Source organism: Borostomias antarcticus (genome assembly GCF_949987555.1).
Source record: "Borostomias antarcticus genome assembly, chromosome: 7".
Lineage (NCBI taxonomy): Eukaryota > Metazoa > Chordata > Actinopteri > Stomiiformes > Stomiidae > Borostomias > Borostomias antarcticus.
In genome coordinates, this window is record NC_140240.1 from 7,543,496 (window position 1) to 7,570,735 (window position 27,240).

Genomic DNA, 27,240 nt, shown 5'->3' on the forward strand with positions numbered 1-27,240 from the left:
TTTTTTCATAAGTGTTGGCACCTTGAACCATTCCGCCCTAAAATCGTGGAATACAAAAGAATAACGGTAAATCTTTCAAACAATTTTCACTATCAATTTTCATGAAATGGAAAAATTAAACAATACAAATTATCTTATGAAATTTTCAAGCATTAATTTTCAGAACTTTTTGTTAGTGGGGTAAAAGTCTAGAGATCTGTAAAGTATAACTAAATTCCCTCTCAGAGTCAATATTCCCTTTAAATCACTCATAGAAAATTAAGCAACAATCCTCAAAAAAAAAAAAAAAATTGTTCTGCATGTGCAAACAAGCATTGCATAAAATCCCATCGTGAATATATCAGAATGCATCCCAGCGAAACAGTACCATGTTTAGTACCAACTATAAAAGGTTACAGTCCCTAATAATATGCTAGCACTGCATACAACTCCCTCAGTAGCTGCATTAGCGCCCTTTGACAACTCATGCGCATAAGTCAGGGTCAGACCCATTCAGATGACATTGAGCTCTGACCCTGCACAGGCAGCGCTGCAACTCATGTGGGAAACCGTTGATAACCCTGCCCCCTCTACAAGCCCCTCCCCTTGCCCCTCCCCTATGAGGCCCTGGCGCTGCAGGTTGAGGATGGAGTCAGCGATGATGCGGGCTGTCTTCTTCTGGTAACCACCTGATGTCACCATCAGGATAGGGATGCCCCGCCTCTTGGCTGCCCGAAAGACAATCTCATCCCTCTTTATTATGCCCTGAGGAGAGGATGGGAGGAGAGGAGAGGAGGGGCGAGGAGAGGAAAGGAGAGATGAGGAGAGGGGAGAGGAGAGGAAAGGAAAGGAAAGGAGAGAAGAGGAAAGGGGAGTAGAAGAGATGAGAAAAGAGGGCTGTCAGTCTTTCCATGACCACAGCTTGTCTAAATCCTTCAGAGGAGCTGAGCTAATGTTTATGTCTAGGTTTTCTATCCTCTGAGGAGCCAGACTGACTGTCCTTAGCTCCTCCTCCACCTGGGAACACTGGGGCTTTCATGCACTTGGATGACGGTGGGGAGGAGAGCAGGGAGGAGTCTAGGAGGAAATAGAGATCTCCTGTCCCCCTGGGGAATGGGCAGGGACCTCTTCTGTCAGGAAGGGAAGTCATGGAGCAACTCCTCACCCCAAATACTGTCAGTGCACATATTTGTCAGATGAACAGCTTCTGATTATTATTGCGCCAGACAGAACAATACAAATGAATCATGAATCAAGACTCAGGAGCATATTTGGATGAAGCCTCAAGCTCACTGAGGCCTAAAAATATAATTTTTAGAAGTTTGGGGAATCATTTTGATAGAGTTGTTAAAAATAACTGTTGGAATACACTGCCTCAATCTACTAGGGGAATGCAATGCAACGACCCAAACTAAGAGAAGCCTTATCCTGGTCTCCACACAATGCCAATCATACTGCAACTGATTGGATTGAGTGATGGAGTGTTGTACCTGTGGGGATATGGATAATCCTCCGAGGGGGTCACCATCCAGGATGTCTGTCCCTGCGTTGTAGATGATGATGTCGGGACGCACCTCGTTGAGCGCCCCCTCAGAGTGGAGCTCCACCTTCTGGAGGTACTCTGAGTCCTCAGTCCCCCAGTCCAGCTCCACCTTCCTCTTAATGGCCCCTGACAAACACAGAGGAAAGGCTGGGTCCTGTCCTCCCACGTCTACGGGTATGTACTGTACCATATACCGTATGGGCATACCTGTAGATGCCGCACATTGAGCCTACATTCTGGTCCAACATCACCCAGTAATACCACAGTGAAACGTTAGCTACTGTCGTACACTGTAAAGAACACCTACATGACCTTGGTTACAGCTTACTGTAGCAAACCCTAGTGCTGAATCCAAGACAAGAGAAACATTGGAGTATTCTCCACAAGCCAGAATATGATTCAAGGTATAATTGAATTATTAAATAAAGTTTAGATAAGACATTTGCCTATTCCTACAGTTTATTACAGTAAAATGTATATTTCTAATCAATTAATGCATGTAATTGGTAAAAAAGTGTTTAATTCTTCAGCTTTCATGTCTCTTATTTCACAATTAAGTGACTAACAGAGAGAGACAATAATTGGTCTATTTGAATGTGAACTCAATAGCAGCAGTTTAAGGCATTTATCATAGAACGCCAGGATGTACATTAATTCAACTTGCTCTGAAGAAGACCCTTTAAGTATTTGAATTCTCATTTTTTCAAAGTCAACTCAAAGGACAAAACTACAGTATACACCATGAATTCTAACACACGGTATAAAACTGTGAATTCTAACCCACAACAACTAATTTTAGTTCAGCAGCACAACAATGACAAAGTTCCAAGTCCAGTTAATATCGTTAATGTGGGGTGGGGTTAAGTAACTGTGTGTGTCTCCTCGGTCAGACCCACTTTAAGATATTGACAGATGAATGACTAGGCGCAATGATTATGGACTCTCAGTAGACTGATGTGCTGCAGTGTGTGAGCAGAAAGTGTTCTAGTGGGGAATGAGCAGTAGAATTACAGCATCATTAAAATGGCAGTCAGTGACATCTAGGGGTTGGTATTGGAGGAGACAACGGCTAAAACTTGTGAATGGAGGAATGCAGAGCAGCAGACTAATTTCAAGGCATTAGATTAATAGTCTTAAAATAGCAAAATATGGTAATGCGTTGCCCTGATTAACACCCTTTGTAAATATTCATTTTAGACCAATATTTTCATCTACCCAGGTAGGAGAATTATATGTCGTATTCTGGGCATCAGTGGCATGTCTGCTGCCTGTGTTCCTCATCTCTACTGTATCTGAAACAGGATGGCCTGGTTTGACTCACTCTTGGCATAGCCATCACCAGGATAGATGTGGCGATTATACACGTCCATGATGAAAACACGTCCGTCTTCTAGGAAGTCCCTCTCGTGTCCGTTTCCCTGTGACACAATGGGAGAGAGACTTATCAGCAACCAATATAAAGTGTTACATTACAGTATGTGCATCCAATCCTAGGTCGTTTATAATTTCAAAACCCATATGATGTATATACATGTTTATCAGTGGGTCAGTAGCTAAGCCGTAGTTTTTAGGTATAAACCCACACACCGGCTGAGGTTAAAAGACTTCTTTATTGAGCAACGTTTCGATCCCAGTGGATCATCATCAGGTCAGGTTTTGGAAAACCTGACGAAAACCTGACCTGACAACAACCTGACCTGACGACAACCTGACCTGATGAAAACCTGACCTGACGAAAACCTGACCTGACGACAACCTGACCTGAATAAACCTGACCTGACGAAAACATGACCTGATGACAACCTGACCTGATGAAAACTTGACCTGACGACAACCTGACCTGACGACAACCTAACCTGACGACAACCTGACCTGGCGACAACCTGACCTGAAGAAAACCTGACCTGACGAAAACCTGACCTGAATAAACCTGACCTGACGACAACCTGACCTGACGAAAACCTGACCTGATAACAACCTGACCTGATGACAACCTGACCTGACGAAAACCTGACCTGACGAAAACCTGACCTGATGAAGATCCATTGGGATCGAAACGTTGCTCAATACAGAAGTCTTTTAACTACAGCCAGTGTGCAGATTTATACCTAAAAACTATGACTTATTCTTAACCCAGCATCAATTGCCTGAATGTGCCATTATACAGGTGCATCTCAGAAAATTTGAATATTATGGAAAGTTCATTATTTTCCGTATTTTAATTCAAAAAGTAAAACTTTCATATATTATAGATTCATTACACATGCAGTGAAATATTTCAAGGCTGATTGCCTTCATGTCACGCTCCACGTTGATCCAGTAATTTGTGCAAAAGGAGCCCCCCAAGTATTGAGTGTATAAATGAACATACAGTTCAATCAAAGATTAAAACAAAAAAGGCTTGAAATATTTCCCTTTGTGTAATGGATCTAGAATGCATCAAAGTTTCACTGTTTGAATTAAATTACGGAAAATAATGGACTTTTTCACAATACTCAAATTTTCTGAGATGCACCTGTATAATGGCACATTCACGCACACACAGACATACACCAGTGTTTGGCATGTCTCTCCTATGATGTTTTTAGCCTCTCTTACTCTGAAAATGTAATTGAATGTAATTCATTGCTTTATTAATGTTCTTAGCCGGTAGACAAACATACTCCAGGAGCTTGCTCGATCACCTTGTTGAGAGGGGTCAGGGAAGAATTTTTACAGCTCACTTTTCTGGCCCCCGGGTGATACTGTTTTTTTGCTTCCCTCTGGAATATGTAGGGGTGGGTCGTATGCCCACCTCCCTTGTTCTCTGTAAAGCGCATTGTGTTGCCTCTGGGTATGAAATGCGCTCTACAAATAAAGCTTTGATTGATTGATTGATTGATTGATATATCTCTTACATCAGTAGCTAAGCCGGCCAATTTTCTGGGTGGAGCTATATGGAGCTGAGGTGTGTCTGAGGGGCTGTAAAAGATGATGCTGATGGTGGCACGAGGCGCGGTGTGTGTGTGTGTGTGTGTGTGTGTGTGTGTGAGCGCGTGTGCGGCGGTCCACGACGCATGAGGACGCGGGGATTGCGAATGTTTCAACAACAGAGAGGGGCTGGCGGGACGACGACGACGGTTTGGTGGATGACGGGGAGTCGTGAGAACCAGAAGTCGTCACCCGGTGAGACATACCTCTCTCTCTCCATTGCTCCTATGGGTTGGCCGGCTAAAGAGGGTTATTAGTGTAATCTGTGCTTCGTGGGGGGAAACGGAAGTCCCAGAACTGTCATCTCTGAGACAGCGTACAGAGCTGGACCCGTTAGGAGGTGGGTTGGACAAGTTATGGAACAAGGATAAGAAATCTGACCCACATCTGTAATGTCAAGAATGAGGTCTACAGTATGTGATTGTTGTGAATCTTTCATGCTGTACTCTTTATGATGTTCCATGCTGGTGTAATACTGTACATTCAAAGCTGCATAAGAGCCACACTTGGTGACAATCCAATACATTAACTTCTTTGCCGGTGTCCACAGATGCGATTTAAAGCGATATGTTTCCTTCTGACGGCCTCTGCGACTGACAGGATGAGATGGGAGATAAATTGTGCCGGCGTGTCCATGGGTATCAGTGTTAAGATACTCATACCAAAGTCACTGCAACTCAGTCTTAATTCCATTTGTCATTTAAAGCGTCTGGATCCTGTCAGGTTTAATTTAGGCTCTATCCTCTGTGCCAGGCTAGTACTAATGCCTCCAAATCATAACGAAGGGGTGTGTTGAGTACCACACCAGCCTGCCTGTCAGGGCTGAGAGGTATTCAGTATTGGGAAGCTCAGATGAGATATATCCATTCTTTTTCTTTCTCTCTCTCTGTCTCTCTCTGTACCTCGCACGCTCCCTCCCTCACCTCTGGACAAACCTGGTGGTTGGGTTGAAATCTATGTAGAATCCCAATCCCAATCCAATTGTTGAGTTATAGCGATAAGACCATACCACACATTCAATACCATAAAGGATTCTATGATCACATGACCTGACTGTCTGGAAGAGATAGCAGGATTACTGTTTCTCAAATCAAGCTTACACAAGTCTCAGACTGGACTCATGGGTCCTTCAACAGATTTTTGGGAGAAAAAAACATTTTAATACCATTTTATTTTATTATTTTTACTCCATTTACTTCATAACAATACCTGACACCACAAGAAGCTAAGGATTTCTCTGTCCATATCTTCAGAGTGTAATGTAGCTGGAATGGTTGTTACATGCAGATGGTACAGAACATAGCTTAGCTGACACACTTTCATTTAGATCAGGTTTATCTAGTGATGTTTCGAGATGCACAGTGAGAGTTCAGTCTCAGGGTATTTCTGCTTTATTATATACAGTACAGTATGTAGACAGGGAAGGTAGACATTCAGCATATGGCCTGGGCTGTATTCAAACCTGCACCGCTGCGATAAAGACTATCCTTTACATGGCCCGAGCAAAAACATTTTATTACTGTTAATGGCTTGTCAGAGCCTTTGTCTCTTTGAATAAGTAACACCATTCATTAGACCATAATCTATTCTAAATTCACACGTGCAGAGGCCAATAGCACTCCAGAGTGTCATATACTGTAGCACCTTAAGAGGGGTCTTAACACACATTCTCCAATCTCAACATTTCCTTCCTACCTACGCTGTGCTGTGCTGAGGTGGGCATTTTCTCTCATTTTTATGCCCTCATGCAGATTTGGTTGTTTGTTTTCTGGCCAGCTGTCATGAATGATTTATTTAGCATCAGTATTGATTGGAACCCCTGCTTCAGTCAATAGTTAAAGGAACATCATTAGGATCAAGCTTTTCCGGACTAATTGATCATGGATGAGTCATCATCTTGAAAACACTAAGTAGGAGAAAATTATGCTAATAACACTTTCTAAAATGTGAACAAAAAAAAAAAGGTCTGAATAATCTTCATGGTAAATGGTAAGTGGACTGCACTTATATAGCGCCTTTCTCACCCCTAGGGGACAAAGCGCCTCTCATTCACCCATTCACACACTAGTGGTGCCAGCAGGCCATACAAGGCGCTAGTCTGCTCACTGGGAGCAATTGGGGGTTCAGTGTCTTGCTCAGGGACACTTGGACATGTAGACTGGAGGAGGCGGGATTCGAACCGCTGACCCTACGATCATTGGACGACCCGCTCTACCTCCTGAGCCACAGCCGCCCCACAGCTGCTTCAGAGAGAACTCAACGCACAGTATCTGCAACAAGATGAAGTCTCTATTCTGGTCTGGGCCTAGACATACCTACAGTACTGTAGCATATTACTGACTACTATACTGTACAACCTCTGGGGATATTCGTCTTCTTTTGTCAGATATTGACACTGAATCCACAAACGTATCTGGAAACTGCCTGGTTTCATGCATGGTCCTCTATCCATTTTATTTGAACACTGTATTCCTGGTGTTCTGTGTGACACTGGAGGTGAGTGGCTGGGCAGAAACATGCCTGGTGGCTGGTATGTGACAGAGCTCTCCCATGCTCTGTGCTGATTCACACACACACCGCACACACACAAAGCGAATTAGCCAGAGTGGGGGAGCAGACCAGTATTGCAGATATGCAGCACAAACAGCTACAGGACGCCTTCCATCCTCTTCTCTCTTAGTTAAAGTGAGCATCAGCCGAACAGAAACAGGCTTGCTAACCTTTAAAGCTTGCCTACTGAGGTTGCATACTAAATTTTATTAATTGAATATGTTTCGATCTAAGGCCTACAATCACCAATTACTGTAGGCGCAATTACAAGGTCTTGTCAACAATTGGCTTTAGAAATAGATGTACTAATAGCCAAGTCGCTTCTCGTTATTCTCAGCCTGCACTTAAACCCTTGAAAAAGAGCAAGACGACCTGTATGTATTCTTCTGCATGTAGGCTAGTGGCTGGCTACAAGGTCTTGGAGTCCAAACTCACAACACTGAGGTATATTCACCAATTGATGACAACCATATAAACGCTGCACCTTCCATGTAGTCGAAAAACATTTTATCGAATATCAAATATTGATGGCCAAAGAGCAAAACCTCCTACTGTATCTGCATAATTGGGTATCCGTAAAAAATAGCATTCTGCAAGAAAACAACACTTGTTTCTCAAAAAATAGATATATAGCAAGTGTTTCTTCTGAACCAGTGGGAGGTCTCATTGATCAGTGCACTAAAAAAGGAGGATTATCTTGTCATCAATGTCAGTTCTGCAACGGTGCTGTATTGACAGTGAGAGAGGAAATGACCACTGCTCACCTGATGGGCGTCCAGATCGATGATGGTGGCCCTGGATATGCCCTCCATTCTCTCAAACAGAAACTGAGACAGGAAGCAAAAAAAAGATCTTAAGTCATCATATCACTCTACTGTGCATTCACTTTTTTTTTTTTCACTGAAGATTAAAATTCCTGAATTATTTAACTCACAATATCAGCCATAATCGAATCATCATTTAACCCAATGCTGTGTCCACGCTCCATGTCGCACACTATGAAAATGTAGCCTACAGTACAGTATACCAATATTGATATGTTGATATTTAAGACTCGGACTTCACAAGATACAGTAAGGCATACCGCCTTGTTACCTTGATAGCTAGTGTGATGTCTGCATAGGCACAGAATCCCCCTCCTTTGTCACTGGAGCAGTGGTGAAAGCCCCCACCTGAGAGAGAAGCCACAGCTCAGTGTCAGAGCCATTACACATTCACGGCAGCTCACTGTGCATCACAGAGGTCTATTATATTCAAAACAACCATAATTGGCTCATTGTAAAAGGTTATTATTGAGTTTATTTCTTGGTACTATAAATGTTGTCCACCACCGCTGTAGAACAACAATGTGAATATTGACACCACAATGAGGATTGTTCGATTGCCATTTAAATGCCTGAGGTGCCGCAGGGGGTCCAGACAGAGCGGTTGCCAGGCACCTTTTAATTAATAGCCATTCACTCCCTGGATAGGAGATAAAGTGCCATATGCCCTGCTTCTGTTCAGCTCATTAAATAGTTGTGTGGAGATGCATCTCTGACAGGAATTGGGTGAAATCGGATTATTGTGTTTTGTTCAGCTGCATATTCTAGCCGACCAGGAGCAATTAGAACTTAATCACCCTTACTGCACAGGGCTAAGACACAAATCCATTTGGAACCCAGATGCATTTGAAAGGCCTTCAGTTCTCTATTAAAACCTTGTTTATTGATGCAAAACAACAGGACACCTTTTCCTGATACGTCAACAGTTTGCTCAAAATGGCTGAGTAGGCAAGAGCGTCAGAAAACATCTGACGTTGCCAATTTTGTATTTTACTTAATCTTTTTACTCACGTTACTTTTTACTTAGCAGACTTAGGAGCTAGCAATAACATTAAGTGCACATCATACTGTACTTGTATGAATGGAGTATGTGGCAAATAAAACTGACAAAGCATTCGATGTAATGTCACAGAGCAGACAATTAACTGGTAAAATCTCTCAGATCTTCCAGTTGCCCCATACAGTATTACAGGCAGACCACTTGGGTGCTGAAGGATTGATTGTCTAATTATGGGGCTGGACAGTCTCTGTAAAGAATGTAATTAAATTGAGCTCACCTACATTTATCGCCCATCCTCGGTCAATGGCCAGCTTTCCTGCCTACGGAAAAAAGACAATGTTTCTGTTCACTATCCTGTCTAATAAAAAAAAAACATACATAAGAGACTGTATCGCTTTAACATAACAAAACAATCAATGAGTAAAAATAGTGCTCCGAGAGCACAGACCTCCGCCCATGAATGCATGCGCTGTGACCTTCCCATGTCAAGATATGGCTGTTTCAATTCCCACCATTGACAATGAATGGGCATTTTTCAATTCGGAGAGAACTGAATGCGCAGCCCATTTGTGCCGGTTAGGCTATCATGTTTTTATTTATTTTAGTTATTATTATTATTATTATTATTAGGCTACCTAGGCAAACTATAGCCACACAATAAAGATGATTGATAATTTAATGGCAGTGGATGCAATTTAATGTATTTAAATCATTTGGATGGAGGTAGACAGTCTGAAAAAATAGGCTCATATACAGTAGGCCTACTCTGGTGCAAACTCAAGTTCGGTGAATTTGGGCCTACTGGGCCTCAGACCTACATGAAAAACACCAAATTATATCCTAATAAAATACCATAAAGAATAACTTATGCCAAATAACAAATTATTAATTAGCTACTAATGAATACTAAAGAATAATCAGCTTAATTTAGAAATGTAGGCAAAGCCTGAGAAAAAGAAAAAACTATTACAATCAAACCAAAATCACTTGCAGTCACAAGTTTTTGCTGATTGATTGTCCTCACCACATCTAGCGGTGGGAAATTTAACACGATTAAATAATAATAACAACAACAATAACAATAATACATTTTATTCAGAAACTGTATCATCATTTTTAGACGGTTTTGCTGAGTACACCTGACTACTAACTGCAAGTTGTACCTTTGACATTTCCCAGTCTGGCTTTCGCACCCATCATAGCACAGAGAAGGCATTAGTCAAAGTTGTACCGTAAATGACCTTAGAATAAACACTGACTCCAAAGAGATATCTGTTCTTGTCCTCCTGGACCTGAACACAGCATTTGATACTGTAGATCAGCCATCACCAACAGGCGGACCGCGGTCCGGATCTGGACCCAGAAGCCATCCAATCCGGACCGCATCTATAACCCGATAAATCAATGATAATTTCTCCCTTTTGACAGAGCGTAGAAAACTAGTTTGAGCCTGCGCAGCCTTTGTAGTATATTACAGCATTTTTTTACTATCTCATGCGTCGCTAGCCAATTGAATCTGCATGTTCATTGCCTGACGTCAACCAGTCTACACATGACAGCCTAGCTATCGTTAACGTAAAATAAAGTCGACATAACTCTGCCCTCAAAAAACCATTTGCATTCACATAATATATAACTGTTGATGCCTCTTGTTCATTCTGCAAACAGGATAATGAGACAGTTTTACATTTATTTTTTGAGTGCAATATCTCCAAAAAATTTTGGACAGATTTGGAGTCTCACTTTTTTCAGCCTATTAATTTGTGTTATTCTTTGAATTTGAAAGATGTAATCTGTTACTATAGCAACTCTGAAGATGGTGCTATTTAATTTTTCCTTAATTTCATTGTACTATATGCAAAATTCTTTATTCATAGACAAAAATTTGCTAAGGCCTTACCTAACTTTTCTAATTTTTTACTAGAATTCCAGTTGCACCTTAGATCTCTAAAGCTTGTAAAAAATAAGAAAAATGCCAAACTGTTAAAATGTTATAACTCTGTCTTCCCTGAAACTGATCTGACCTAATGTCAGATTTATACTGTTTTTAATTTTTAGTGTTATTTTTTGTCTGTTGGGTTGTTATATTGTCCTTGTTAGTGACTGTCTCTATCTTATTTTTTTCTTGGTGTTTGTACTGTAATCCGTTCATTACCTGACTTTTGTATACTGTATTTGTCAATAAAGTTATTTAAAAAATTCAAATTAAAAAAGCTATCGTTAACGTTACTGTAATCAGAGAGATTCCTTGCTAACATTAGTTGGAGTTGGACACTGCATGACCAGAGAAACGTAACGACAAACGAAGAGGGAAGTGAGATACTACAAGACAGAAGTAACGTCAGCCTATACATGCCATGCTCTAAAATAAGAAAAATCCATATGGACGAGTTATATATATTCATTCTCACCGCAGGTAGCTCTGAACCTGTTTGTCTCATATATTTCAAAAGCTACCTTGTTTTTAAATGTAGACCTCATTTTACTCAAGTTTATAGTAGGCTAGCCTACATTTTATTTATACTCCCTCCTAAATGTGAAATCCCTCCTAAATGTGGTGTCAATAAACAGGTTGAAATATTGTTGAAATGTAGCCTACTTCATTTGATTTTAAAGTAAGTTGGGCATATGCAACGGAAGTGAACAATATTTTAACTTCCATGCGTATTTCACAGTAACATAGTTGCTGCTATACAATAATTTGATAGGAATATGCAAGGAAACAAATCTGTGTTGAGGGCATAAAAAAACCTGGCCAAGACCATAGAGCTGTCCAAGGATGTCAGGGACAAGATTCTAGACCTGCACAAGGCTGGAATGGGCTACAAGACCATCGCCAAGCAGCTTGGTGAGAAGGTGACAACAGTTGGTGCGATTATTCACAAATGGAAGAAACACAAAACTGTCAATCTCCCTCGGTCTAGGGCTCCACACAAGATCTCGCTTCGTGGAGTTTCAATGATCATGAGAACGGTGAGGAATCAGCCCTGAACTACACGGGAGGATTTTGTCAATGATCTCAAGGCAGCTGGGACCACAGTCACCAAGAAAACAATTGGTAACACACTATGCCGTAATGGACTGAAATCTTGCAGCGCCCGCAAGGTCCCCCTGCTCAAGAAAGCACATGTACAGGCCTGTCTGAAGTTTGCCAATGAACATCTGAACGATTCAGAGGAGGACTGGGTGAAAGTGTTGTGGTCAGATGAGATAGGCATCAACTCAACTTGCCATGTTTGGAGGAGGAGGAATGATGACTGACCCCATGAACACCATTCCCACTGTCAAACATGGAGGTGGAAACATTATGCTGTGGGGGTGTTTTTCTGCTAAGGGGACAGGGCAACTTCACCGCATCAAAGGAAAGATGGATGGGGCAATGTACCATCAAATCTTGGTGAGAACCTCCTTCCCTCAGCCAAGGCACTGAAAATGGGTCGTGGATGGGTATTCCAGCATGACAATGACCCAAAACACATGGGCAAGGCAACAAAGGAGTGGCTCAAGAAGAAGCACATTAAGGTCCTGGAGTGGCCTAGCCAGTCTCCAGATCTTAATCCCATAGAAAATATGTGGAGGGAGCTGAAGCTTCGAGTTGCCAAACGTCAGCCTCAAAACCTTAATGACATGGAGAGGATCTGCAAAGAGGAGTGGGACAAAATCCCTCCTGAGATGTGTGCAAACCTGGTGGCCAACTACAAGAAACGTCTGACCTCTGTGATTGCCAACAAGGGTTTTGCCACCAAGTACTAAGTCATGTTTTGCGAAGGGGTCAAATACTTATTTCACTCATTAAAATGCTAATCAATTTTTTTTATTTAAATTGTGATGCGTTTTTATGGACTTTTTTAAATTCTGTCTCACTGGTAAAATCAACCTACCATTGAAATTATAGACTGATCATTTATTTCAGTGGGCACACTTACAAGATCAGCAGGGGATGAAATAATTATTTCCCTCACTGTATGTGTTTGTGTGTGTGTAAAAGCCAATATGCCTCACTGATGTAACAGTAATAACACACATTAGCTTCTATGCACGCACACTTCCTGAGTCAAGCCACTCAACCCTATCTAGGGAGATACAGTAGACCCTACTGTAGTCAAAGAACCTAGCACCTCTTTCTGAAACAGCCCCTATTTCATCATTCCATCATTTCAACTGGTAGACTGAATGAAATGAAAGATCTAAAGCAAGACTTAGTAAGTAAAAATCCATACCATTTGGAATCGAATGGAGGAAACAGGATTTTGCAGCAATATGTACAGATAGTGCTAATATATCTCTCTAATGGACTTGTATGCATCTGAGCCAGTGGTCCTGGCTGCGTCTGACAGAGACAGCTGTAACTCTCCCCCTCTTGTTCTCCTGAATGTGCAGTAACCAATCCTACAATAGAGACCCCAATCAAGAGGAAAACTCAAACAAACACATCATCACATTTCCCCAGATGCTACATTGAGATAATAGCATGAGGTACAGTACAGTACACTTTGTATGATATATTCACAGCACTGAACCAGTCTGCAACTCATTAACGTGAGTAGGTTATGAAAAATGAAAACCTTTTGGAATTTTGAGCAACATAACCACAGGAACCGCTATACGGCAATTTGTTAAAACATTTGTCGTATCTGCTACAGCAAGTGAGAAAGTGCAAAGTAATGAATATTTAAGCTTGCAGCTTGCTCTTCTCCAGGTTATGCAATCTTCATCAACATAGGGTCAAAAAATGAGGCTTTGCAAAATGTTCTCTACCCAAAAGACTGGCTTTTGAATAAAACATCAAACAGCAGACCTACTTCCTAAACATAAAACCGGCAAACGCTGTTTCTGTTCAAAACAAAGCTTAAATTATTACCAAAGATTATAAAACAACTTTGCTGACATTTTGCTACACGCTGGGAAATCTGAGATGTTAAAGGCTATGAAGATCATCTCAAGAGAGAAAAACTAAACGATAAAATATCTGGGTGTCAGGAGGCTTTAACAGGGGAGATAAAGCAGCATATGGTGTGGAACAGCCCAGTAAATCAAAAAATCACAGAGCTCACCACTTCTGCACAAACATTGTTTCCTATAGCATCTGAATCCATTCACCCTTTCACTGTGCCTGAGTCCTGTACTGAAGTACAACACAAAGCTGGCAACCAGCTGGATCTCATCTTCACTAGACACTGTTCCACCCCTAACCTCTCTGTCACGCCCCTCCATCTCTCTGACCACTATTTCATGTCCTACTCCCTCTCCATCCCCTCTTCCCCTGTAACTCCTCCTCCTACCCACATGGTTACCATCCGTAGCCATCTCCACTCGCTCTCCCCTACCGACCTTTCCACTGCCATCACCCCAGCCCTCCCCGCCCCTGAATCCTCTCTCCTACCCTCTGATACTGCCACTGATCTTCTCCTCTCTACTCTTTCCTCTTCTCTGGACAATCTCTGTCCCCTCACCTCCAGGCCTGCACGCCCAACTCCACCTGCCCCATGGCTGTCGGACTCAGTGCGTACTGATAGACGGAGCCTGAGAATAGCTGAGCGTAAATGGAGGAAAGGCAAGCTCCCAGAGGACCTTCTTAATTTCCAATCTCTTCTTTCCACATTCTCCTCCTCCCTGTCTGCTGCTAAAGCTGCTTTCTTCCGCTCTAAAATCCTAACCTCTGCTTCCAATCCTAAAAAACTCTTTGAAACCTTCTCTTCACTACTCCAGCCCCCACCTCCTACTCCCAACTCCTCCCTTCTCCCTGATGATTTCGCCAACTTCTTTGACAAGAAAGTTAACAATATCAGATCCTCTTTCCCCCCTCCCCCAGTCAATGCTCCGTGCACAAACCTCACCCCCCCACCCTCACCCTCTCTCCCCTCTCCGCTCCCCCCCTCCTCTCCACCCCCCACCTTATCCCACTTTTCTCCCCTCTCCCCCAACGAGGCCCTCAACCTTGTAACATCTAACCGCCCCACCACGTGCTCCCTAGACCCTCTTCCCTCGACTCACCTTCAGTCTGTTGCACCCGAACTCCTTCCCTTCCTAACCCACCTCATCAACGCATCTCTTGTATCAGGATGCTTTCCCTCCGCTTTCAAGACTGCCAGAGTCACCCCCCTCCTAAAGAAACCATCTCTCGACCCCTCTGATGTCAGAAACTACAGACCGGTTTCCTTTCTATCCACAACACTTGAACGTGCTATCCTTAACCAACTGTCTTCGTACCTCCACCAGAACGACCTCCTAGATCCCCACCACCGGGTTCAAGGCTGGCCAATCGACAGAGACCGCCCTCCTTGCAGTGACGGAGTCACTCCATGCCGCGAGAGCGAACTCTCTCTCCTCTGTCCTGATACTCCTAGACCTGTCAGCAGCATTTGATATGGTAGACCACCAGATCCTCCTCTCCACCCTCGAGGAGAAAGGCGTCGCTGATTCTGCACACTCCCTGTTTGCATCCTACCCGACGGGCCACTCCTACCAGATGACATGGAGAGGGTCGATGTCGGAACCGCGTAGTCTGACTACGGGGGTTCCACAAGGGTCTGTCCTGGGTCCTCTCCTGTTTTCCCTCTACACTACATCTCTGGGCTCTGTCATTCGCTCGCATGGCTTCTCCCATCACTGCTATGCCGATGACACCCAACTGGTCCTGTCATTTCCCCCTTCTGATACACAAGTGGAGATACGCATAGCTGGGTGCTTGGCTGACATCTCGGAGTGGATGACGACACATCATCTCAAGCTCAATCTGGACAAGACTGAGCTGCTGTTCCTCCTGGGGAAGGGCTGCCTGCACCGGGACCTGGCCATCACCATTGAAGACACAGTGGTGACCCCAACTCGGAGTGCGAGGAATCTGGGTGTGACCCTGGATGACCAACTGTCGTTTTCCGCACATGTCACATCCATCACACGCTCCTGCAGATTCATGCTCTACAACATCAGGAGGATTCGCCCATTCCTCACTGATGAAACGGCGCAGGTACTCATCCAGGCCCTGGTCATCTCCCGCCTGGACTACTGCAACTCCCTCCTCGCTGGGGCCCCAGCGTCAGCCATTAAACCTCTGGAACTTGTCCAGAAAGCCGCTGCTTGTGTGTGTTCAACCACCCCAAGTTCTCCCACACAACTTCCCTCCTCTGTTCCCTACACTGGCTCCCTGTAGCGGCTCGCATCCAGTTTAAAACTCTGGCGCTAACCTACAGGGCAATGAAAGGAACAGCCCCCTCCTACCTCCAGGCCATGGTCAAACCCTACACCCCCTCCCGACCGCTACGCTCTGCTACCTCGGGGCGACTGGTTGCCCCATCACTCCGAGGTCCCTGCAGTCGATCGACACGGTCACGGCTCTTCTCTGTCCTGGCCCCGCAGTGGTGGAATGAACTGCCCACTGATGTCAGGACAGCAGAGTCGCTGCCCATCTTTCGTCGCAGGCTCAAAACTCATCTCTTCAAGAAGTACTACAACAATCCTCCCTCCTAAGCACTTGTATTGTATTGTATTGCACTGTACTTTAGATTGCTATTCTTGCACTTTGCCTTCAGCACTAGATTATGCTCTTAGTCACTTGTTTTAGAAAGAAGATGCACTTGTGAGTTCTGGCAAGTAGTAGTACATTGGCTTTTCCTACGTTAAATGCAATTATTGTTAGTCGCTTTGGATAAAAGCGTCTGCTAAATGACTGTAATGTAATGTAACTGTAATGTAATTAGTCCTCATCTGGCACAGGTTAGTTAAGGGAGATGTTAGAATTCAACTTAGCATATATAACTGGAGTATTTTGTATTGGAAAGGTGCATGGGGTTAAATGGAGGTTGTTTTTCTTCCAAATCCTACTACAATTCATTATAATTTGAATCTGAATCTTCCAAATCCTACCATTATCGTCCCTCCTGTCTGCGTCCGTAAGGGCCGGAGGACTTTCCTCTGCAGCAGGAAGTTTGGCAAAAACAGGAGTGGCGGAATTTCTGTAATGGTCGCCACCACTAGAGACCACTAAAATGAACACAGAGAACACATGAATATTAATAGAAATTACATAACCTTAGTTTGGCATCACAATGCATACCCTGCTCTACTTATCAATCTATACATTTGACAAAGCCCAAAACATAAGTCATATCATAACCATACAGTACATAGCTCCAAGGTCTACACAATATACAGTATAGGGAAATTAATTCTGATGTTCACATCAGATCAACATCATTGATTTAGAAATGGAGACTGAGAAGGATGACTATCGAATGACATTTTATACTCAGCTTCTCATTATAAACCGTTATATGGCACCAAAGCCCTTCCACACTTTCTTAAATGATATTTTGGAATTTCTGTCTATAGTCCTTGAGAACTACTGTATGATAACATTTTAGTTCTAGGTGATCTTAATATTCATGTTGATGTTGAGTCTAACACCAGGTTAAATTTATTAATCTTTTGAGCTCAATGGATTTCAGCCAACATGTTACTGGGCCCACCCATAACCGTGGCCATACCTTGGATTTGGTGATCTCCAAGGAGCTTTCTGTTGAAGTTACCTCTACTATTGATATGACCTTGTCCATCTTTTTCAGTGCTTTGCTGCCAATGACTTGGGGTAATGCTGATCGCAGTAATAAAAAGTGCTATCTAACCTCTAAAGTCATGACTGATTTTATTGAACGTAGAAGAACTGCACCAGTGCCTTTCATACCTTGCTCATGTGATGACTTAGTTGATTGTTCATTTTAAGCATTTTAGCAAACTTAGGGCAAGTATTGGCTCCAGTTCAGCCAAAAAGGCAATATCAAAATGGAGAGACCCAAGGAATAAATGAGGAAACAAATTAATTCAAGATAAATTGCAGAATGGCTGAGTGGAAGTTGAGAAAGTCAAACTTGCAGGTCCACTATGATCTTGAAAGAGAAATTCAAAGCCATTAAAAATCTTAGACATGCTCATTTCTCATACTTGGTCAATTTTACTATTTATAGTCTCATAAATCCTACTCGCATAAATCTTTGTGAATTCCCCACATCTAAATGTGATACTTTTTCAGCATACTTCAGGGAAAAGATTGAGCATACTTCAGGAAAAAGATACCATTAGGATCGGTTTTACTAGGATCGGTTTTACTGAACCATCCCTTACTGAGATTTCTAATCATATGCTCCCAGCCAACCATTATCTTTTCATTTTCCCTGGTTGACACAGACATGCTCAAGAAAGTAATGGCAAATAGTGAATGGTTAATGGACTGCACTTATATAGCGCTTTTATTCAAAGTGGAACTTATATTTCTGTCTGTGAGTCGGCAGGCGGAGAAACACTCAGTTTATCCGTCTAGAGCCAGCGCTTGTCAATGTCAACAAAGTGCGATCATGAGCGACAGAAATACTGTATAGGTCCCCAAACCTAAACGGATCACACGATAGTTTGAATTCAAAACAGATGGTAAATAGACAGAAATGAATCCCCGAGAGACTTTAATCATATTTCATTTGTTTTTGGGTGCTCTTTGGGTGTTTGGGGATGTTTTTTTGACAGGGTAAGGTGACTTTTGTGTTGCACTAGCATTAGCCACCAGTGGAAATTGGAACGACCAAAAGCTATCTACAGCATGGAATTAACTGAAAATGATCTCCATCAGTCAAAAACATCATAGGTAAGTCGAAAATGAGGCATTAGTTCAAAAATTCCAGAATATCCCTTTAATCAGTGAATATCTGCATTGTGAATTCTCCAAAATATAATAAAAAAATATATAATAATTGTTCCCCCATGTATACAGTTCATAAAACTGCATGTTCATAATTAACAGGGGATATGGTTATGTGTAGGCTGGTGGGTTATGGAGCTGGATTACACCTGCTTTTCAAAGGCGGAGAAATTTCACTGCAAAACAGACGTGCGCTTTACCCCGCAGTTTTCATACATACGACCGAATATTAATCAGTCTCTCCTTGTGCATCTCCTCCCCGTTCACACCCACCTTTCCCTCGACCCTCCCATGGATGCATATGCATGAGTAGGAAAGCGCAACTTGCCCTGCTGTGGGCCTGCGCCAGGCAGAATGCCGTTTGACCCAGTCTGTTCGTACACACCATGCCATGTTGTCAGGCGCACATTGCGACAGAATAATGCCAAAAACGGGCGCTAACATGTTGGTACATTACCCTAAGATGGTGGATATATCATGCAGTGTTTTACAAGGTTCAATTCACATGCAGACAATACTCAACTTTACATCTGTAAAAAACAAAATATTACAGATATAACTTTATAAATAAATGAAACCAGGACAAGACAGAGGTTCTCATCACTGGAGCCAAAGACCAGAGAGGGAATCTGGCTGCACATCTTACAGTAATTCCCAGTCACTAAACACTAAAAGTCAGGTGAACAACCTAGGTGTAATTTTAGATGCTGGTCTTATTTTTGAAGCACATCTTAAGGATATGACCAAAACAGCTTTTTACCACCTGAGGAACATAGCCAAGGCGCAACTATCGCTCTCTTTAGCAGACACTGAGAAAGCAGACTTCATTACTGCGATGCTCTCCTGTCTGGCCTTCCCAAGAAAGCAATTGGACAGCTGCAAAACATACTGAATGCAGCAGCATGAGTACTGACCAAGACCAGACAGAGAGCACACATAACCCCAGTTTTAAAGTCTTTGATTGTTGATGTTTCAGAATTGATTTTTAGATTATTTTGTTCATTTTTAAATCAGTTCATGAGTGTTATAATGTATGTCATGCTTCTGAGGTACAGTATGAGCCCTGTAGAGTCCTGCACTCCTCTAATGGCCTTCTAACTATATCAACGCCCAGACTAAGAAGTATGGAGAGACAGCTTTTATGCCCCCAGCCTCTGGAATAGCCTGCCAGAGAGCTTCAGGCGTGGGGGGGGGGGGGGGGGGCAAAACTGTGGAGATATTTTTTAAAAGCTCTTACAACACACCTTTTTAGCCTTACTTCCAGATGCTCTCTTCTACACTCAGTTTCATTTTTATCATGCTCCCTATTTTATTTATGCATTTTATTTATCTCTTGTGGCCTTTTACCATCTGTCTTATAAAACATATTTTGTTGTGAAGCACATTGTGTTGCATTCATGTCTGAAATGTATTACACAAATCAAGTTTGATTTGATTTGATGATATTGGTAATGCATGACTCATGAAAGCACAGGGGAGAGGAGCTATCTGCCCAAAACACTGACCTGATTGATTTGGGGATGTGAATCAACACCCACATGGGACAAGGCACAGCACATTATAATTGTGTACTAAAGTATGTGGTACAGCAGCTGCTAGAAGAAGCACAATCAAGCCATTCCAATAAATATTTATATATGGTATCCCTGCAAACAAGCCAGCCATGAACCCTAACCATGATTTCCCAGAGGATCATTAAAGTACTAAGCTTCAAGTGAGGATTCTTGGCTGATTCCTGTCCATCTTTTGCCATCGGTATCTTACCAATGTTAAAGGGAGGAGAAGGAGAGACAGGCGCAAAGGAAGTAGAGGTAGGAGAGGGAAGATAACTTAAAGACTGGTGTGCACAATGCCACGCTCACTCACATGAGACAGAGGAGTGCAATTAGGGTACAACAAAGCTAATTAAAGCTGCTACGCAGCGATGAGGCGGGGCCAGGCAATTTCCGACAAGTTTAGGAGCAATAAGCGAGAGAATAGGAGGACAACAAGAAAGTTGACATTCCAATGTTCATTTTGTACATGTTCGTATCGTATCGTAAAACATTTGTAAAACATTTTGATGCATTGTAAGCTCGATTTTGATAATTCAACAATCTGGTCAATGAGTTTGTGAATTACAGTCTGAAGATCCAGTGTAGCAAGTTTGGTGTTAATTGATTGAAAAATGTGGGATGAGATATGTTTATACATTTTTACAGGTTTTGTTTGCTTTTCTTCATAATTGAACATTAACTTCAGCAGCTGTGTACTCAGTCAGTTCCCAATCAATCGATTTAGTCATTGTAATCCTCGGCGGGGGTTGGGTAGGGTTGCCAACAGCGATGTCTCCGATTCGTGGAGCTTGCGTTGGATTGTGGGTAACGTAGTTTTCTCTGTATGAAGTGTTGGTTTCAGAGGACAGAATTAAACATATTTTTAAAAATTAAATTTTTGAGATAAAATTCTGAAAAAAATCACACTACATCTTGGATATGTGGCCAATGTTGTCATTTTTATGAGGATGATCAGACATTGATTTGGCGAGAATTAATAGGAACTGTATACCGAACTGTTAACAGTAAAACTTTGTGCTGTGGGCTCAATTTTTCATATTTCAAAAATATGTGAGGCTTGATAGGTTTGATGGTTTTACAGTTAATGAAGAAATCAGAGTGATGGACTTCAAAATTCCTGCAAGGTCAGAGCGTATGAAAGTTTTGTCTCACTTGGGACTACATTGACATGGTGGTTTTACAGTGATAGCACCTATGGCTGATTTGTTATGATTTTTTAAAGTTTTCAAATTTAGACTGTTGCTGTAGCCCCACCTTCAGCTTTATTGACCTACAATGCAGGTTGAGGACTTTGGGTATAGTACTGGAGCTATTCGCAAAGTTTGGTGATTTTTTGTCCACGGGAAGCAAGACTTCAGTGGAAGATGGAGAATAATAATAATAATAATATAGGCAAATACAATAGGGTTCCGGAAGCTACGCTGCCTGGCCCCTAATAATAGTAATAATAATAATAATAATAATATAGGCAAATACAATAGGGTTCCGGCAGCTACGCTGCCTGGCCCCTAATAATATAGGCAAATACAATAGGGTTCTGGCAGCTACGCTGCCTGGCCCCTAACTATGGCTTTATGATGACAGCTACCTTCAGTTTGCTGAGGTATCGTTTAGTGTGAACCACGAGCAGGTCTTCTTCAGTGGCTTCACGGGCACCCACGATGTTCCCATCATTGATGAACTGCTCCTCTAAGGGAAAGGCACCATGTTATTGAAGGTGAACGAGGAGCAAAGGACAGGCAGAGCTTAAAAGTACATTGTTTAATCAAATCAATGTAATGTTTTGTTTTAAAAGGGTAATATTTACAGTTAGTAGAGTTATCAAAAGTGTTCTGTATGCGGCAAAAAATGACCGACAGTAGATTACATGCTGACAAACGTTTGTGAAATCCTGCCAGAGCAACTCTCCTGCATAGACGCCTGTCTGTGTACAGTACCTGCCGAGGCTCAGTGAGGGAGTTTAAGTCTCTCCAATTATCTTTGCTTCTCAGCCACTCCCTTCTCCTCGCCCCTCCGCTCCCCTCTCTCCACTCCTCTCCTCCCCTCCACTCCTCTCCTCCCGTCCACTCCTCCGTTCCACTCTCTCCTCTCCTCCCCTCCACTCCTCCACTCCACTCTCTCCTCTCCACTCTCCTCTCCACTCTCTCCAGTCTCTCTTCCCCACTCCTCTCATCCACCATCTTCTCCTCCCCATCTTCTCTCCTTCACTCTCTCCTCCCCTCCACTCTCTCCACTCCTCTCCTCCCTTCTACTCTCTCCTCTCCTCCCCTCTCCTCTCTACGGTATACTAGACCTTGCTCAAGGAGACTTGTCCTGTGATCTATCTGTGAGCCTACCTTTCAAAAAGTGAATTACTTTCCCCCACTTGCCAGCATCGAATGGATGGAGTTTTTCGAGGCCCATGAAGGTGATGTTGTAGTCTGGAGAGTACACGATGGGCAAACATGTTGAAGGGACCTCAATGTAAAGTTCAGTGTGGTGAGAGCTGAAAAACAAAAATACATGACTGAGTGTAATGATTATAAATAATTACATTGTTGTAGTTGCATGAATATGTATTTGTTAGGACCTACAAAGGTAAAGGCTCATTTGTGCACTTACGTTTTCCCCCTGCTGTCTTCTTTCTGAGTCATTTTGCCCCCATGCATTTTTCCTTCTTATCTACAAAACTGAAAAAGAAATAAATATTGCTGACATAAATGTGTGGATGTCACAGAACGTTCTTCAGTTAAACCAGGATACAACTGAAGTATTGATCATTAGTGAAAAAGGTGAAAGAGAGAAACTATCGGTGCAATTAAAAATACTGTCACTAAATACGAAATGCCAGGCAAGAAACGTAGGTGTCATGCTGGACTCTGATCTTAGCTTTGAGGCCCGTCTAAAGAATGTGACAGGGACCTCATTTTATCACCTAGGAAACATTGCCAAGGTGAAACCTTTCCTCTCCCAGACTGATACTGAACGACTAATGCATGCTTGTATTACTAGTGCATAGAAGTGTACTTCACAAGTGCATCTCCTTCTAAAACAATTGTCTAAGAGGATAATCTAGTGCTGATGGGTAAGTGAAGAACAGAAAACTAAACTAAAAATACAATAGGTGCTTAAGAGGGAGGATCCTGGTAGTACTTCTTGACGAGGTGAGTTTTGAGTCGGCAGCAAAAGATGGGCAGTGACTCTGCTGTCCTGACATCAGTGACGTGATTATGTCAGTAATGGCTGATGCTGGGGCCCCAGCAAGGCGGGAGATGACGAGGGCCTGGATGAGCACCTGCGCCGTTTCATCAGTGAGGAAAGGGCGAATCCTCCTGATGTTGTAGAGCAGGAATCTGCAAGAGCGTGAATGTGAATGTGCGAATGTGATGTGTGGAAAACGACAGTTGGTCATCCAGTGTCTCAACCAGATTCCTCACGGTATGTTGCCATTCACTCCGAGATGTCAGCCAAGCACCCAGTGGGCCTGGTGGATAATGCACGACAGCAATGGTGAGCTTGATTGGATAAGTGACAGAAACAGCATGAAATTCAAAGGAGGGTGGGGGAAAACTGGAACAGAAAAGAGAGAATATTTCCATTTTGGAGAAATAAGCAGGCCGCAGCTCGCAGCTCTGGGAGGGTGGGAGAATGAGTACACATCTGACAGAGCTGTGCGTGTGGCAGTGTTCTCTGGTGTGATCCATGTCTCGTGAGAACAAGAAAGTTGAGGGAGAGTGAGGATGTGTAGCCTGAGGTAAACTCAGCTTTGGGCTCCACCGACTGGCAATTCCAAAGTCCCCCTGTCACCACTAGCTCTCTATGATTTGAGAGAGTAGGATAGATGAGGTTAGAGGGGTTACGGAGTCTGGGGGTGACCCAATGTCTGCGTGACCCCCGGAGAGGGGAAAGGACAGGAATAGGATGCAGACACACAGTGGTAACAACAAAATATACAGGTAACTCACTCCCTTAAGGCAGTCACCAGGGCAATTTGTTTAGGTCAGGTGAGAATTACTTCGGGTTGAAGTTGTGTCACATCAGAAACTAACTCTCACACTAGAAACTGACAAAACAGCTTTTTGCCTATCAGTAAGTAAGAAGAATATACTTAGTCAATTCTAGTTTAGTTAGTAGATCCAAGTCCCTTCCAGAGGTTTCATGCAATCTGGAATAAAGTTGGACTGCTTTGGCTTAAATATCCTGGGATGAGTTAGCCACTCCCTTACGGCAGTCACCGGGGTAATAGGCTCTTTGCACAAGCTCCACTACTTCCTGAAATTCTACAGGCATATTTATTTTCTGTCCTATACCATTGGAAGGAAGTGATTAATCAGGTGTGATCAGGTATGCCGCACACCCGATTAATCACTTCCATCCAATAGGACAGGAAATAAGGATGCCTGTAGAATTTCAGGAAGTAGTGGAGCTTGTGCAAAGAGCCTATTTGTCTAGGTCAGGTGAGAACAGCTTCAGGTTGAAGTCACCTCAGAAACTAACTCTCACACTAGAAACTGACTATCAAAACAGCTTATCAACAACATTTAAGGACTATCACTTAGCACTACTTATTAGAGTAACTTTTAATTGTATTGTTTATTTTAAATCCGTTCTAACTGTTTAGGCCTACATTATTTATGTTTTTATACATCTTTATTTATGAAAAGCACTATGTGCTACATTGATTTGTATGTTATAGAAATAAAATGACATGGACTGTGTGTGTGTGTGTGTGTGTGTGTGTGTGTGTGTGTGTGTGTGTGTGTGTGTGTGTGTGTGCGTGCGTGCGTGCGTGCGTGTGCGTCATTAAGTATCGTATACCTGTGCGAAATCGAATGAAATGTAGGAAGTTTCAAGGCGTAGAATATAGGGCCTATCCGTTCCTGTAATATGCTTGCTGGAGTAAAATGGTGAAGGGAAAACTACATAACCCATAAGCAACTTCTTTCCCCCAGCAGCACATGCGCATAAGAATTTCCAAAGACGCAACTGCAAAAGGAAATAATCCATTCCTTTTCCATTCTCTGGCTATATCTAGCTGTCTTTACACAGACTATTACATGATTCAGGCAATGTTACTGTGGCGAGAGTTTAGTCGACACTGACAAATTGCAACTCATGTCAAATGGATTTCACTCACCTGCTGCTAACCATAATAATTTCTCTAGCCTATCAGGCAAACCGGCAAGCCTTTGGATCCTCAATAGTGCATCTGTTCTGTTTTCATGTCCAATAACATTCTGCAGCGTGTCATGTTTTGATTCTAGAAACCCGAAGCCGATTAATTCGTTCACAGGTCAGCTGCCTCTCGTAGCTTACACACGTTCGCACGCACAAGCGCGTCCTTTACGTCCGCTGCGCACTATTGGCACTCGTCAACATAATGAAGCAGGCTATTGGTTTTAACTTCCTCGTCACACTGTTATCTGGAATGTCCTTTTCTGAGTTAGCCTACTGTGTTGTCGTTTTTTGAAAAGGTTGATATGACATCAGTTAAATTCCCGTATGCCACTGCCACTGTAGGCTAATCCATGCATGTCTGACCGCAGGATTTACGCAAACAGTAGACTAAAATAGTTTCGTTAGGTCTGGGAAGTTTCTTGAGTAGGCTATACATGAAATAAATAAATAAATACATAAAACAGTATTCTCTGGGATGAAGGTGTAATTCAAAATACTAAACGTAAAGCAAAGAGTGACAGCGGAGAATAACACCTTTTGTAATGTGAATTGTTTACATGTTAATCCTGCCTCTTGGCGACATTCTTCAGGGAATGTTTCTATAAATAGCTCCATCTAGCGCTTACGTAATGACGATGTCTGCCTCATTGATGAGGTAAAGCTGGATCTCTCTGCTCATTGGCTGTTGGTCTTGTAGATGCCAGCCTTTCACTCAAGAGACGGGTTTGTTTACAGTAGCCTACTGTAGATACTGATAGATGTATTCATCAACATCTTCTAGGCTACTAGCCTACACCTGCACCACTTTGCTTAAGGTTAATATCCTTCATCCTCAAATAAAGGATTTGAGTTGGCAACCCGAATAAAATGGACATAGCAACACTGTAGGGCTGTTGAAGATAGATCTAGAACAGCTTCACATAACAACAACAACTCTGCTGGCCGTTTTGGATTTCCACCAGTTTTCCAAACACACCATTGTCCATCTGGCCTGTAGCAGCCATAAGGGACAATTATCTCATGGAAACAGCCAACAGAAGGGGGTTATTCAGATTCATGGGATAGTCAAAATATATTGTATTCTGATAGGCTTTCCACTCCGTTCAGCAAGACAGCTCTAAAACATGAGGTGCACTGCAAGTACTGTAAACCTCATACACATGGCTGTTGTTCATTTTCATGTGAGAGCCATATGGAATAATGTGTTGGGGGGAGTTGATGATTTCTTTGTGTGGCGGGGTGGGCATGGAAGCACAGTGACACAGGATTGGTATAACCTCTGGAGGAGTTGCCAGACAACGCCACCCTGGGAATTTCACCCGGGGAATCACTAACTTTACACTAGCACACAGGTTCGTTATACTCAGCAGGCCAGAGACGTGGTTCGATAATGAGCATGAAGTTTATTGATTAACAATATTAAAAACGCTAAAATAACACACACACACTTTCACACACAGTCACTCAGGGAAGGAAGGGGAGGGGGAACCTGATCAGGGCTGAGGCCAACTGGAGGAGGGTCAGAAGCCGGTGAGAAAGGGGCAGTCAATCCCAAAAGATAATCACAGCTAGGCACCCAGACACGTGACAGACACACGATAGTGAAGTGGCTCAAATCCCCGGGGGGCACAACACAGCACACAAAGGAAGGGGAGGAGACGCCACCACCAGGTCACGAGCACTGCCACCACCACCACTGGCCGTCAGCAACTGAAAAGGATGGGATAGTTTAATGGGGTTGCACATAAAAGACAAACTGTAAATCAATGGACAAATGACTAATTATCAACCTAAACTAACAACTAATAGTTGCCCAAAAGCAAAACAATATTTAATAGCCACAAAATAAACACAAGCTAACTAATACCAAGGATATGAAATTAACAACTGAGGTAAATTACACTTCTACTCAATTGAAATCAGACATAATAGGCAGTAAAGTAACTAAATAAAGTAACTAAATAAAGTAATAC

General features: G+C 42.7%; 1 protein-coding gene across 1 annotated transcript; it reads right to left on the reverse strand.

Annotated features, from left to right (window-relative positions):
- Positions 1–492: 492 nt before the first annotated feature.
- Positions 493–25,375, reverse strand: hdac11 (histone deacetylase 11; the record flags this gene model as incomplete). The annotated part of the gene is made up of 11 exons (XM_084441012.1): positions 25,227–25,375; positions 22,712–22,779; positions 22,447–22,595; positions 21,699–21,799; positions 16,733–16,849; positions 9,144–9,186; positions 8,138–8,214; positions 7,807–7,869; positions 2,844–2,940; positions 1,470–1,648; positions 493–744 (listed from the first exon to the last, which is right to left on the reverse strand). Exons 2-11 carry the CDS (start codon positions 22,756–22,758, stop codon positions 493–495), a joined length of 1,125 nt encoding a protein of 374 aa, XP_084297138.1. The 5' UTR covers positions 22,759–22,779; positions 25,227–25,375.
- Positions 25,376–27,240: the final 1,865 nt, after the last annotated feature.